This window comes from Ascaphus truei, chromosome 9 (genome assembly GCF_040206685.1).
Source record: "Ascaphus truei isolate aAscTru1 chromosome 9, aAscTru1.hap1, whole genome shotgun sequence".
NCBI lineage: Eukaryota > Metazoa > Chordata > Amphibia > Anura > Ascaphidae > Ascaphus > Ascaphus truei.
The window spans coordinates 5,978,251-5,993,957 of record NC_134491.1 but is presented as its reverse complement, the minus strand read 5'-3'; the positions used below and the strand labels follow the sequence as shown (position 1 = coordinate 5,993,957).

The following is a 15,707-nucleotide window of genomic DNA, read 5'->3' as shown; positions in this document are numbered from 1 at the left end:
CAACATAGCTGTCCCCCTCCTCCCCGAAGTCCCTTCACACTGTATGAAGAGCCCCCACTCTCCTCTATACTCTCACAATTGGCCGGGCTCACAAACTCTCTGCTACAAAATCCCATTACAAAACGTGCCCAGCGATGCTCTGCTGCTGGTTTGTTCTTTCAAATATCACATTGCAAGACCAAGGAAGCATTTTTGCCCCTAAAAGAGTAGTAGATACACTGAACAACTTCCCAGTACAAGTGATGGGTGAAAATACAGTTAAGGAAGTAAAAACAATACTTGGAACAGACACAATAAAGCCCGGCAGGGGGAGAAGTGTTCAAATAAAAATACATCATATATCAGGCAGAGGAATTATATGGGCAGTTAGGTGGGACAAAGGGCTTATCCACCTCCAGTTTCTATGTTAACCGCTGGTAAAGGGAAGACTGGGCCCTCCTATAAAGCCGAGTGCTGCTAAGCAATCTTTAAATAACTTCCATAGGCCCCCCACCCCAAATGTTCTTCACACGCTATCCCCTCGGTTTCATTACAAGGGTTCCCTGATAAAAGGACAGGAAAAGGGTTATTTTCAAATATAATCTCACCATTTTAGAGTAAAATGTGTTTGAGTAATATGTTAGACTCGAGTAATGTGTGTTCGAGTAATGTGTGTTCGGGTAATGTGTGTTCGGGTAATGTGTGTTCGGGTAATGTGTGTTCGAGTAATGTGTGTTCGAGTAATGTGTGTTCGAGTAAATGTGTTCGAGTAATGTGTGTTCGGGTAATGTGTGTTCGGGTAATGTGTGTTCGGGTAATGTGTGTTCGAGTAATGTGTGTTCGGGTAATGTGTGTTCGAGTAATGTGTGTTCGAGTAATGTGTGTTCGAGTAATGTGTGTTCGGGTAATGTGTGTTCGGGTAATGTGTGTTCGGGTAATGTGTGTTCGGGTAATGTGTGTTCGAGTAATGTGTGTTCGAGTAATGTGTGTTCGAGTACTATGTATTAATTAGAGTAGATTAATTCACAGGAGAAGGGGTTACAAAGAAAGTGTACGAAGGTGACGAAAGCAGAAAAAACACAGGGAACTTTCACCTGCACGTCACACTGTGGCTAGGAGCCTCATGGTTTAACTTAGTCCCTTACATATATCGTCCAAGAGATTGTACGCGCTCCGAGCCAGAAATACATTTTTTCATATTCTTTTCCATGTTCAATATGATATAAAACAATATTATTTCAAAGGAATGAATATAATTTGGGCCTGTGTAGATATAGTACTATTAACCCCTTCACCATTTCTTTATAATGGTGGACATAATATACACCCCCTTGCACCTACAATACAGTATTTGCTGAAGGAGGCAAAGCAAGGTAAATGTATTTTCCCCACGTCACGAGGAGCCAGAAGACTAGGGTCTTGAACCAGGGTCAGAGAAGCGTAAGCATGGGATAATTCAGTCTGTCCCTGTTAATTTAGGGGGCTGCAATGATCTGTACGCCTCTCCAGCAGTGAAATCAACAGATCCGTACTGTGAATAAACCAGAGATTTACATTAACCAATTTCTGCAGTAAAGTTCACATCTCAACCTCCTGGAAATCCATAAAATCCTGCTGCAGGTTTTGGGATACAACATATGTTCAACACATGGGCCACTTCTTGTCAACCATCCCTGGGTCAGTGGAAAGCAGTTAACATCATAAATAAACCAAACATGATCAGACGCTACATCCTCTCAGCTCATAGGGAATTAGAATGAAACACACAGGAATTCAGAGACATCTTTCAGCCAGTAGAAGACCCTGCAGGAAATCTGCAAGAAGACAGGAGATGGTTAATATGTGTTCTCTGCTTTGACATCAGGGTCCCGTTTAACTGTTACTGGTGAAGAGCCTGTAATGGATCAAACATCTGCCTTTCTAAAGTGGAATTTATGGATTCATTTGAGCATGGCTATTGGGCGTTGAAACCCTGCCAAGCTTTGTTCTTGTTCTATACACCGGCAGAATATCCTAACAGCAAAGGTGCACTGCTCTGCCCCTATAAACCTAAGGCTGTGTCCAGAATGATTGCGTGCGTTGTGCGCGCTTGAGTGCTGTGCGATGAATCACGTTCCGGCAATGTGAACATGTATAGTGCGTACACGTGCACGTGAGCGTTCAACGGAGAGCAGCTTGAGGAGACAAATATAGTTGTATTTCTAGGGCGATAGCCGGGTCACATAAGTGGTTCACCCAAGGAGGGCGAACCAGCTCCGAGACGTCACGGTCACACCCCCGACCCCCCCCCCACCCCCCCCCCAAGCACAACAGCAAAGTTTTACAGGCCAGGAATCGCCCCAGCTTCATCAGTGCGTGACGGCGCATGAGCGCGTGCGCAATCTTACTGGACGCGGCCTAATGCTCCATGTTTGTGCTCTAGACAGGGCTGTCTCCCTTTATCATATGTGACTCTCTTGTGTTCTTGGCAGTCTCTTTCCATCGACATTCACCAAACTCCCTCTTGCCCTAATGATCTTCAAGTCTCGGCTGGGGAAGCCTGGAAGATCCTAATGATTTCACCAAAACCCGCTCACCATTTCTGGAGAATTTCCACGTCATGCTCCTGTCTCTTCCCACCTGACTTCCGCTGAGATTCATCATGTGGGTTCTCTCCCCACCCAGCGGACTGACTCCGATTCCCCTTATCGTAGCTCAGTGAATCCCCACGTTACATTGAACACGCGTCTTCCTCACTATTTATACAATTATTTGGTGCTTTGTATAGGGTTTTCTCTACACTTGTGTTAGTACATCCGCAGACGTCACAATCAGAACAATGCAACATTACAATTGTTATAATGAGAGTACAATAAGGAAACACAAATGCCATGAAGTAACTTTTGGGCCAAATGTTCACACAAAAAATAAATAAATTTTAAAAAGCCATTAAATTCCCAAAAACCAAAACCCAAAGGGATTATATTCCATAAAAACAAAATACCGCACGGGATCGGAGACACGCTGGCAGAAAAGGAACAAAATAATATCAAAGAATCCCAATAAAACTGCATTTCATTTAGATCTGAGCACTTTCCATGTAAAGTTTGTGCTTCGTACGCGATGATGAAGTGGTTTATACCAGCCAATCAGAGGCGGCCGGCGCTGGAGGAGACGGTTTGATGACATTTATTAAATGAAAGTGTTTTATTCTGCACTGCAAGTTGTTTCTTATTCACATTTTACAGTCAACCTATTCAAAATGTGTGTGTAAAAAGTTATACACAATAGTGGAAGTGTCATTGTGCTAGCAGCTTTCTTATTTACACACACACACACACACACACACACACACACACACACACACACACACACACACACACACACACACACACACACACACACACACACACACACACACACACACACACACACACACACACTTTTATTTTCTAGATCTACATTTCCACTCTTTTTTTTAAAAGAAAAATGTGAATTAGTTAAAAAAAAAAATGTATTTTCCTGTCTGTGTTTGAGAATGTGTCCTGTGTAAACCTTGGGGAGGAAAGCTGGATTTGTTTAACAGGTTTACCATTTCTAACCCCTTGCTGCCAAAGAGGCCTGGAACACGCTGGTCATAAGCCCCTGGGTTTAGTGAAAGTGATAGTGTAGTCAGGGCAGTGTGTGTGCACACGTGGCAGGGTGGTGTGTGTGCAACACGTGGCAGGGCGGTGTGTGTACAACACGTGGCAGGGTGGTGTGTGTGCAACACGACATGATACTAACAGAGACACAAAGTGATTGTGTGTAGGTCACATCTTTATTACAATCACATACAATTCTACCATATAAGGTTCATTTTCTGCAGTTACACACAGTACGCACAATCACTTGTTTACTGTACGCAATGCTGGAGAGATGAGATGGTCCCCCTGCGCTGAAGCGGCAATAAGATAAATCACTACAAAGTTTTCAACCTTGACAGCTCCAAACCTCACCAGCACTGAAGGTGTTAAAACTTCCTCTCAAAGCAACAGAAAAAAAACCCAGAAAAAGATACCGTTCCCCTAAATAACAAAAAGCAGAAGTCTATATTTTTTATTATCTATGACAACATAATGTTATAAATACAGCTGTTTTCCATTCACAACTCTATAAATAATAAACATGCTGCCATTCACTGGGGCTCTTTAATAGCAGAGAGGAGCGCGAGATCAGCAGCAGAGCGCACATGCTTTCCTCATTGGCTTATTCGTCGTCTTCGCCTGAAAAATGTGGAACAGACTTCTTGGCTACAACACTGTCAAGTCGCTGTCCTTGCAGGTACGGATTTACTGTCTGGAAAGGGTTAAAGAGCACCACAGTAAGTGTATGTATGTGTGTATGTATGTGTGTATGTGTGTATGTGTGTATGTATGTATGTGTATGTATGTATGTGTAAGTTATAGTGGGTGATAAAGGTGACAAAAACCCTCCACAGTAAATGTATGTGTGTGTGTGTGTGTGTGTGTGTGTGTGTGTGTGTGTGTGTGTGTGTGTGTGTGTGTGTGTGTGTGTGTGTGTGTGTGTGTGTGTGTGTGTGTGTGTGTGTGTGTGTGTGTGTGTGTGTGTATAAGTTATAGTGGGTGAAAAAAGAGTGACAAAAACCCTCCACAGCAAAGCATATAGCAAATGGAAATATTACTGTATGCTCATTTGCATGTCTTAGCCAGGTCTGCAACCCGCCTTTCACCATTATCACCCAGCACACAGTGCTTCCACTGCAGCAAGGGATTCTGGGAAATTATGGGAAATTACATGCAAATGAGCACACAGTGTCACCTTTTGCCTCAAATCCATTTTACATGGAACCCTTATAAGCTTACCTACCCAGCCTTAAAATTGCAAAGCCAGTATAACCAGCCTCACACTAATGAGACCCAAAAGGTTGAAACAGCTGCCTGTTAGTAGGTTTACTGGCTATGCATCTTAACCCAGGCTGTGCTGAAACCTGCGTAATGCAGGGTTCCATGTAAAAATGGATTTGAGGTAAAACGTGCCACTTTGTGCTCATTTGCATGTCATTTCCCAGAATTCCTTGCTGCAGTGGTAGCACTTTTTTCATATGCTAGGTGATAATGGCGAAAAGCGGGGTTGCAGACCTGTCTAAGACATGTGAATGTGCTCACAAGTGATATTTTTATTTACTATGTACATATATATACAGATAGATAGATAGATAGATAGATAGATAGATAGATAGATAGATAGATAGATTGATAGATACACACATACACACATACACACATACACACATACACACATACACACACCTTAAGAATTGTTGGGGCCCTGAGCCAAGTGTACTTCGGGGGCCCCACCCACAAAGATCACATTTAAATACAAATGCAGTATGTTTTCATTGAATAACATTCAAAACTTGTATTAAATTCTACAAATATTACTACAAAAACAAAAATGTAATTTATCTACATGTCTCTGGGGGTCACAAATATACTTTATAAAATCGAATTTGATGATGTTATCTGATTCAATTGTAAAGGAAAGAGAGTTCAATCTTGGTTGAAGCAGCAACTACAGAGATCATTCTTTATAGAGCTGGCCTAGCCCGCATGGGTGGCTACAGCTATTGACCGGGGGGTGCGGCCCCCCCCCAGCTAGGCTGTTGGTCGCGTGCGCGATCGGAGAAGGCAGTTGGGGCGGTTAGTTTTTTAAATAGAGCCAAGGAACAAGCAACTGTCACTTGTTCCTTGGCGTTCGACTGTTTGGACACTCTCCTTTCTTCTCCTGCAGTTAGTAGGTTGAAATTGGTTAGATCTGGGCCCCCCTCCCGGGGCGAGGGACCTCCCTTCCCTCCTCTTGGTGAGGGACCCTCCGCCCCCCCTCCCGTGTGTTTTTGCCGGTTTTGCCGGTGCTCGGGGGGGGGGGGGGATTGCAAGTAGGGCTGGTGTTTTCATGCCTTTCGTTTTCGCGCTGTTTGGTTGGCGGCAGCGGCGGGGGGGAGGAGACGAGAAGGACGAGGAGAGTGACTCCTACCTGGGGCTGATGCGAGGAGGAAGGCGCATCGGCTTGGAGGAGGAGGTTTTTTGCTTGGCGCCGCTTGCGAGCCCTGTTCCTGTCCTCCTATTGTGGCCGCTTGTGTGGCTGGGGGGGGAAGAGAGGCTCTCCCAACCCACGCTTAGCCGTGCGGTTGGGCTAATGGCAAGGGAAGGTCTGTGTGCGCATGGGTTTCATGTCGTTCCGCCTCCTGACGATGATCAGGGGGTGGGGGGGTGTCGGGGGGGCTGGGGGCAAGGCTGTTACGGCTGGGGGGGGCAGTTGGTTGTTTGGCTGGAATGGTGGGCTTTTGCCCCCCCCTCCCCTCCTATCCTCCCTCCTCCTCGGGGAGATATTGGCCCTCTTCCTTCCCCCCCTTTTTTCTTTTCCAGTCTTCTACTCAGTGGGAGGTGGTCAGGTGGGGCTGTCCATTTAAAAAAAATAAAAAAATTAATTAAATAAAATAAAAAAAAAAGTTTTTTTTAAAAAAAAAAACAAACAAAAAATTGCCTTTTGAGGTTGGTCTTGGTTTTGGTTATTGGAAGCCAATCCTAAGGTTTTTTCGTGTCGTGGGTGACATCATACTTTAAAAAAAAAAAAAACAAATGACAGCAATGGTTGGTTGGATGTTAGGGCGCTAAGAGATGGAGGTGGGGGGCGTTAAGGTGCTAAGGATACAAGCATTAATGCGGAATTTTTTGTGTTATTAAAGCTTAAGAGCGGTTCTAAGTCTAATTCAAGTGAACTGGTTTTCGTGGAAAGATCAGCCAGGCAAGAGTTCAAGAGTAGTTTGCTGGCAGGATTTAGGTGGTGAAATGAAACCAGTGTTTGACGAGCCATTGGCTAAATTACAGCGCTAGTAGCGATGTCCTTTCAGGTCAGCACCATGCAGCTTTTGGCGGAGGCGCACAACCATGGGGAAGGATGGTTTCAGAAGCAGATGTGTGCACTAGTGCTGAAAGCTGGGAGTGATCAAGGAAGTTTGGGCAGTCCTGAAAACGCGAGAGGACAGGGCGGTTCCCACGCTACCTGCGCTGAGGCGTGGCCATCATCAAGTGATGAAAGGGGTCCTAATAAAGGCTGGGGGACTTTTGGGAGGAGCCTGGAGATGGGTCCCCACAAAAACAGGTGTGGGACATGGGTCCCTGGGAAAAACAAGGGTGGGACATGGGTCCCTGGAAAAACAGGTGTGGGACATGGGTCCCTGGAAAAACAGGGGTGGGACATGGGTCCCAACCTTATATAAAAAAGAAGAGCCTGGATGGAGGCGAGCAGTAGGCGGCTAAGGGTTCCCTCCCTCCCCCCACAAAAAAAAGAAGGGGGGGAGGTTGGGAGGGGGTCGACATGCTCGCCATTGCCGGTTACTGGTGAAAGGATGGTTGGTAAATAAAAAAAAAAAAGAGTTTATTCAGGAATAAAGGTTAGCCTAATTTGGGGTTTAATATTTGCTTCCTCATTTACAGGTAAATCTGGAACGGCCGGGACGCGGTCGACCTCGCTTCGTGGCGCTGGTACGTCGTCCATGGCTCGCAAGCGGTCCAGGCCTCGGGTTGAGCTTGCTGTCAGAGGCTTGGAGGACAAGGGTCTTGGGGCAGGTCCCGACAGGCGGGTCAAAACACCGCCGGGGACTGGGGCATCGAAGGGTAAGCGAAAAAGAGTTGCTTGTTTGGGAAATAGGGGCGTTACCTTGCCGGGCATTGTTAGCTCCCCTGGGCCACAGGTGTTGGAGTTGGGGTTAGCGGGCGATGCCGAGGCAAGAATGATTAGTGCGGTGGTTAAGGGCGTTCAGTTAGCTTTATTGCCGATGACAACGTTATTATCCACTAAGCAAGCAGTGGGGGCATGCAAGTCAAGCGAACGGCAGGGGGGGTCAGATTCAGTGCTTGACGGGGGGAGCAACCGTGGAACAGTGGGTGGAGAGGTGTCTTTGGGTGTGGAGAGTACAGCAGGTTGTACCCTTAGCACAGTGCCGAAAGTTATTCAAGATGAGTTAGCATCGGCCACAGCATTGCCAGTGCAGGTGGCGGGAAAAGGAGCTGATTCAAGAGCAGTAGTTAGTTTGTTAGGTGAGCATCCGGTGGTGAATTCAGGTGCTGGGCAGGGGACAGGGCTCGGAAGGCCATTGGCAGGTTCAAAAAGGCTGCCGGATGTGGCCTATGGGGACTCATGTACGACCATATCACGTTCCTTAGGCGGGCATTTGTCAAAGGAAGTAAAGGAAAAGATTTGGGCGGGTGATTACGTTGAGATTTTGTCATTGCTTCCGGGGTACAATGAAGCGGTAGCTAAATCTGAAAAGAAGGGGGAGGCTAAAAAGGAAGATGTGGAAAAGCGTCTTTTTCCTCGCACGTTCAGTAAATGGTCGCAGGCATTTGGGATTTTGGCGGGCGTTGCGGGAGAAAAGGATCCGCAATTATGCTCGGCGCTTTTTAAGTATCAGGATACGATTAGAAAAGCGTGTCAGAAACACGGGGGTATGGGATGGTGGGCCTATGATGTGGAGTTTAGGCAGAGTATGGAAGCTAATAAGGGTGTGGTTACATGGAATTGTAAGGATGTGAATTTGTACTTGGAGCATATTTCAGGGGGAGGGGGGTCGTCCTTTCGCGGGTGAAATAGCCTCAAAGGGGTCTGGCGGGAGCATTTTCAGGTGCGCACATCAGGGAGAGGGCGTGAAGGTGGGAAGCAGTCGGGGGTATGTTGGGGTTACAACGAGTCAAGATGCAGATTTGAGAATTGTAGATTCCAGCATACTTGCGCTGGGTGTGGGGGTCAGCATCCCAAATCAAAGTGCTTTAAGAAAGATAGTAAGGGTTTCAAGGGAGCAGGACAGCAGGCTGTTCAGGAAGGCGGGAACGCCAGTTTCAGCAGAGGCAATGGCGCCTTGGCTGGAAAAAAAACCCAATAGACGGGCAGCTAGCTTATTACGAGAGGGGTTTAGGGAAGGATTCAGGATCCCCTTTGAGTATCAGGAGGGATCGGGGGGCGAGAGGAATTTGAAATCGGTCAGGTTGAATGGGGATGTGGCAAAAGAAAAATTGATAAAGAGATTGAATTGGGCAGAATGGCGGGTCCTTTCCTTTCCCCGCCCCTGAAAAATCTTAGGGTGTCACCGTTGGGTTTAGTTAGCTTTCAGACTCTTGCCGGTACATCCAGATTGTTTTCATTTATTGGGCTGTATGTTGGAAGGGCGTTATTTTGTTGACCTTTGTTTACCTATGGGTTGTGCATTGCCTTGTTTTTATTTTGAAACATTCAGCACATTTTTGGAGTGGGTGGTCCGCAAAAGGGTGCAGGCAGCAGGGATCATACATTATTTGGATGATTTCCTTTTCGTTGGTCCACAGGGGTCTGATTTGTGCGCAAGGTGGCTTTTTCAATTTTCAGCCATGGCGCGCGAATTTGGGGTTCCTTTGGCGAATGAAAAAACAGTGGCACCCACAACTACTCTCAGTTTTCTGGGCATAGTAATTGATTCAGTGAACAGGGAATATAGGTTACCTCCTGAGAAGTTAGTTGTTTTGGATAGTATGATAAAGGATTTCATGCTTCTTAGGAAGGCCTTATTAAGACAGTTTCAGGTATTGATGGGCCATTTGGTGTTTGCAGCTCGCATTATGCCTGTGGGAAGGGTGTTTTCCAGGCGCTTGTCAGCAGCTGCAGCGGGGGTAAGGCGTCCCAACCACTTCATTCGGGTCACAACAGATATTCGGAAGGATTTGGCGGTGTGGCTAAAATTCTTACAGAGTTACAATGGGAGGACGTTGTGGAGGGGGCGTCCAGCGCGGAACGCTGATCTGCAGCTATTTACGGATGCGGCTGGGTCAGTAGGGTTTGGTGCATATTTTAATGGAGCTTGGTGTGCGGAGGAATGGCCAGAGGATTGGCGAGGGACTCAGCTTATCAGGAATCTGACATTTTTGGAACTTTTCCCTTTACTAGTGGCTGTACATTTTTGGGGGGACAAGTTTGCTAACAGGGAGGTGACGTTTTGGTCCGACAACTTGGATGTGGTGGAGGCTGTGAATAATTTTGGTTCACGGTCCCCACCAGTGTTGGTTCTGTTGAGGCATTTTGTGTTAAGGTGTTTACAGCTTAATATAGGTTTCAAGGCTAGGCACGTTCCTGGGGTCGAGAACAACATTGCTGATGCATTATCACGTTTGCAGATGGAGCTGTTTCGGAGGTTGGCACCGGGGGCGGAGACCCAGGGCGAACAGTGCCCAGCAGTCTTGTGGGATCTGGTGATGGAGGTGTGATTGATTTAATCAAGGCTTCACTCGCCCCGAGTACGTGGGGTGCTTATGTGGCTGCTTGGCGAGAATTTCGGGAGGCGGAAAGGATGGCGGGAGGAAAGATCTCGGAGGTAGACATTTTGCTGGGTCACATGATGAGTTTGAGGGACAAGGGTTTAGCTGGTGGATCCATAGGGAGAAAGATGGCGGGTATATCGTTCTTCCTTAGGCTGAATGGTAGGGTTGATGTGTCCAAGTGTTTTGTGGTAAGGAAGGTGCTAGCAGGTATGGTTAAAGGGATAACTAGCAGGGATGGCAGAAGACCAGTGACGCCGGTAATTTTGGAAGGTTTGTTGCGGGCCACAGACGTGGTATGCTCTTCCAGTTTTGGGGCAGTACTTTTTAAGGCCACATTCATCATAGCATTTTTTGCAGCTCTGCGAGCAGGTGAATTGGTTTGGTTATCCAAGAAAGGAGGGGGTGGCTTGCAGCAGGCTGACGTAAGTTTAGGAGAAGGTTTGGTGAGGTTGCTGGTACGGAGGTCTAAAACGGATCAGAAAGGAAAGGGAGCGTGGATCTTGTTGAAGGGCTTACCTGGAAGTGTGGTGTGCCCAGTAAAAGCGTTGGAAGATTATTTGGCCATTAGGCCAGAACAAGGGGGTACACTGTTAGTGCACAAGAATGGGGGGGCATTGTCAAGGTTCCAATATTTGCGGGTCTTTCGGATGTGTCTCAAGCAGCAAGGGTTAGAAGGGGGGCAGTATGGAACGCATTCTTTTCGCATTGGGGCAGCGACGGAAGCAGCACGCGTAGGGCTCGCGGTAGCAAAGATAAGGAGGATTGGGCGCTGGAAGTCAGACAGTTACCGGACATACATCAGGCCGGATTTGGTAGGGGAGAATGTTGCGCTAGAGTAAACACTCTGCTGTTGTTTTTCTTTTTTCCCACCATGTCTTTGCCTCCTCAGATTTCGTGGTAATTTGGATCGTGGGAGATTCAATGGTACACTGGGCGGGGAAGAGGGCGAATTCACGCCCCTACGGAAAGAATTTAGGTTTGAGTATGGAGCAGGTGGAGGTAACGTGGTGGGGGATGAGAGGGATGCGGTGGGGATGGCTTTTTCCGCTGCTAATTTCTAGGGCCAGGGGTAGGAGGGCACCAGACATCATCATTATTTATGTTGGGGGTAATGATGTGGCAAAATTGCGGTCGATTGATTTATTCCAGCAGATTAAGCAAGATTTGGCGCGCATGTTAACGTTTTGGCCAGGGGTGCAATTAGTTTGGTCCGAGATAATATGCAGGTTGGTTTGGAAAGGTGCGCGTATCCCGGGGAGAGTTAACAAGACGAGGAAGAGGTTAAACAGGAAGGTGGGGAATTTCGTGGTTCAATGTGGGGGTTGGGTCATTCTTCACCCGCAGTTTAGTTTTAAATTGGGTGGCTGGTTTAGGGAGGATGGGGTACAGTTGTCAGATGTTGGGGTGGACATGTTTAATAATGAGTTACAGGAAGGTTTGGAAGAGGTCATAAGGGGTATGGCGGTACGGGTCTGATTAAAGGGGGTTAAACAGGCCCGTTGGTGGCGGCAGTTGGGGGGGGGTAGGTGCTTGTCCCCCAGAAGTGGCTCGGGGCTGGTTATCGGGGGGTTTGAAGCGAGGGGGCAGGTCACCGGGACGTACTTCCGGGTGCCCCCTTTGCGTTGCACAGCTCTGAGCATTCTGGCGCGGACAGGAGGTACGCTATCCCTATCTGTGTTAATAAATAAGCCGCGGCCTTTTACCTCCATATATGTGTCCTCTTGTTATTTGTATGTCTTTATGTAGAGGGTTCATAGGAGGGGGGGGGGGGGGAAGCTCGCGCCTCCTTGGTCATAAGTTTCAACTTTGAAAAAGATCTTTCGCCTTCGCAGTTTGTGGCATTACTGATACACGTAGGAACACTTGTAAAGCAATTAAAAAAGGTTAGAAAACCTTGGTCCCAGTGTGTCACGCTTTAATAGTTTTTTGTTGTGCGTTAATTTTTTAAGTAAATTTCCGACAAAGCAATTAAACTACCTATTCCTTAACAAAATGGTAGAAACATCATCTTTGAACACAATTTTTTTATAAAAAGTTAGGCTACATAAAATTAAAAGCAACATACTGCTGTAATCACATCAATAATATATATATGATTTTTTTAAATGTATAATTAAGTAACGTTTGCTGTGTTCAGTTAGAACAACTAATTTAAAATTACATTTTGGGCCATAGTATTTGTGGAGCCTCTGGATGTTCTGGGGACCCTCGGCTATAGCCCAGTTAGGCCATGCCTTAAAATGGCACATACACACATATATATACACACACACACACACACACACACACACACACACACATATATACACACACACACACACACACATACACACACACACACACACATATATACACACACACACACACACACACACACACACACACACACATTATTTTTTATATTTCTGGGCGAGGGGTTGAAAGATGAAGTTGGTAAGTATGGTTGCAGTAACAGGAATGAACGTGGGGACAGATTGGTAGATTTTGCAGAATGTGAAAACTTCTACATCATGAATTCACTCTTCAAGAAGAATCCAAATAGAAAATGGTCAGGGAGTGGACCCAATGGAGTAAAGAATTAAATTGAGTATATCCTAACTGCCAAGAAACACGTGATTGAAGACTGCACAGTCCTAAACCGCATTGACACAAGAAGTGATCATTGATTGGTTCGCTGGAAATTACAGCGAAGTTGGAACGAAGAAAACTGATTAAAAAGAAGACAAAAAACAATGAACATCAAGAACCTCAAGAACACCAGCAGATAATTTCAACTGGAACTGAAAAATGGCTTCAGCTTGCGCTAAACGCATGGGGGACACTTTAACAATTATGACGAACTTATGAAGATAGTAGTTGAAAACACAGAAAAAACTGGAGGAATCGCTAACAAAAAACAGGATAAGTAAATATATTATGAGACAAATCAGTTACTGAGCAAACATAATGAAATGAAGCAATGCCAAGACGCAAGAAAAAGAATTGAATATGCAGAACTGTGCCCGACGATCCACAAGCGTATTTAACTGTGATATGGGGAAGAAGACTATCGAAGATAACAAAAGCTTAAAGAAGATAAAGCAGTAACTTGTTGTTGGGAAGAAGCAAATCATTGCACTCAAACAAGATGATGGATCAACAATAAAAGACTGTGCACTTATCATAAAGAGAGGTCAGGACGTCTACATGAAATTGTACGAGAACTTCAAGGAACTTCTTGAGCTGCACCCCCCTGCCTGTGAGCCTCAGCGTTCACGCCCCCCCTCTCCAATGACTCGGCGTCAAATGATGTAGCGGGTCATGTGACGTCACGTGACCCTGCTGCATCATTTGATGTGCGTTGCCATGGCGACATATAGCCGAAGACCCGGCAGAGAGCAGGTAAGTGAGTTTCAGAGGCCTCACACCTCCCCCGACATTTAATTTAAATGCCCTGGGGAAGAGCGCGGGGCCTCTGTAAAAGCTCTCACCCCCCCCTAGAAATTCTCGCGCCTCCCAGTTTGCGCATCGCTGACACAGCAGATGACGAGTGAGAAGAAACCGCCAATGATGTACCACGCGTCCTGCCAGAAAAAGTAGCATAGGCAATAAAATCCATGAAGAATGGGAAGGCTCCCGGGGAAGGTGAAGCTACAGCTAAAATCTTGAAAGAAGCTGGGGAAGAAGTAGATAACATCCATGCAAAACATGTTGCTTGAACAGGAAAACTCAAGAACAATGGAGAAATGCCATAGTTATCCTCATCCACAAGAAAGAAGGCAAAGACCTCAAGAACTACAGACCAATCAATCTATTTCCAGTCACTTGCAAGATTTTTATGAATATATTAATCGGCTGCAACCGCTACCGGACTTTGCCCAGCATAGAGAACAAGCGGAATTTGTCAGTGGATATAACACAATGAGCCACATCCAAGTTGTACAATATGTGATTTCCAAAGTAATGAATAATCTACCACTCAGTTTAGGATTCATAGAGTAAGAAAAGGCATTTGATTCTGTCTACACCTCAGCAATTTGAAATGTATAAAGTAGTCAAAATGTTGAAGAAGCGTACATTGATGTTATAAGGAACATTTACGAGAATGCCACATTAACCGTTAGATTGCATGAAGATACAAGCAAGATAAGGATCAGTCAGGGAGTGCGGCAGGGAGACACCATGTCAAAAAGCTTTTCACAGCAACACATGAAGAATTGTTCAAGACATTAGATTGGGAAGAAAAATCAACCAAAATCAATGGTGAATATTTGAGTCACCTACGATTTGCAGATAACATTGTTATTTTTGACAAAAGTCCAGAAGACCTCCACCAACAAATCCAAAAATGCACCAAAGCCAGTAAGAATGTGGCCTCCATAGGAATCTCACCGAGACCAAAGTGATGTGCAACAAATATGTCAAGTCTACAAAAAATGATATAGATGGAACAGAATTAGAAGAAGTTGAAAACTATGTGTACCTTGGCCAGCAACTAACTGTCAGTTTAGTGAACCTTTCAAATTAAATCTATGGAAGAATGAAGATGGAATGAAGCACATTTTGAAGAAACAATACAAACTTACAAGGGAACCTTCCACGGTGCCTCAAACTGAAAAGTGTTTTACCGGTGTATTCTGCCCGTGCTCACGTATGGATGTGAAACTTGGACCCTAAATGTGAAGATAATTCAGAAGCTGCAGACAACGCAAAGAAGTATGCAAAGAGATGCATGCTGGGTATTACCCAAAGATACAGGAAAAAGAATGAATGGGTCCGAAATCAAAAAAAAGTCTTTGATATCATCACACAGGAAATAAATTAAAATGGCAGTGGGCCAAACACATCGCTGTGGTACTCAACTGGATTCCTAGGGATATCAAAAGACTGAGATGACAACCAAAAGTAAGATGGATGAAAGTGGAGTAAGAGGTAAAATTAGGTCATTTGTTGGAGCAATTCGGAGAGGCTTGCAACCGCAGTACCTGGAAGATCATTGAGGAGGGAGAGGGAGAAGAAGAAGAATTGATGATATATATCTATATATAAAAAGAAAAGAAAAAAAGCGCCCAGTCCTAGTGCATTACTGTATAAAAAATGGATTTAATGTTCCAAAAACACAATGGTTAAACTCCCAAACAGTGAAGGTAAAAAAGCATGTATGAGATCAATACTCATGCTCCGAATGGTCAGCAAGAACTTCTCCTCTACTCAGCTGCTCCGCAAATCGGTGTGGTCTTCGTGAGTCTCCGTCCAGCAGGAACTCTCGGCACCAGTGGCTTCTCAAATTCTTCCCCCAGGGAACACACACCAGATGTCCTTGGTTCCAAGCAGGGGGGAAGGAGGAAGGCGGAAGTGGCAGGACCGCAAATGGTAGCAGTCTTCGAGTGAGGTGGCGGCAACTTGCTAAACAAACGCTAG

At 45.6% G+C, this 15,707-nt stretch overlaps 1 protein-coding gene across 3 annotated transcripts in view; it reads right to left on the bottom strand.

The window, feature by feature from the left end:
* Positions 1-3,759: 3,759 nt before the first annotated feature.
* Positions 3,760-15,707, bottom strand: part of SCG5 (secretogranin V) — a 38,623-nt gene continuing 26,675 nt past the window's right edge. For all 3 annotated transcript variants that reach the window (XM_075613250.1, XM_075613252.1, XM_075613251.1), the window contains one exon: positions 3,760-4,296. In XM_075613250.1, coding sequence (XP_075469365.1) covers positions 4,207-4,296 — 90 coding nt within the window. In that variant the 3' untranslated portion in view covers positions 3,760-4,206. The remainder of the gene's footprint in view (positions 4,297-15,707) is intronic.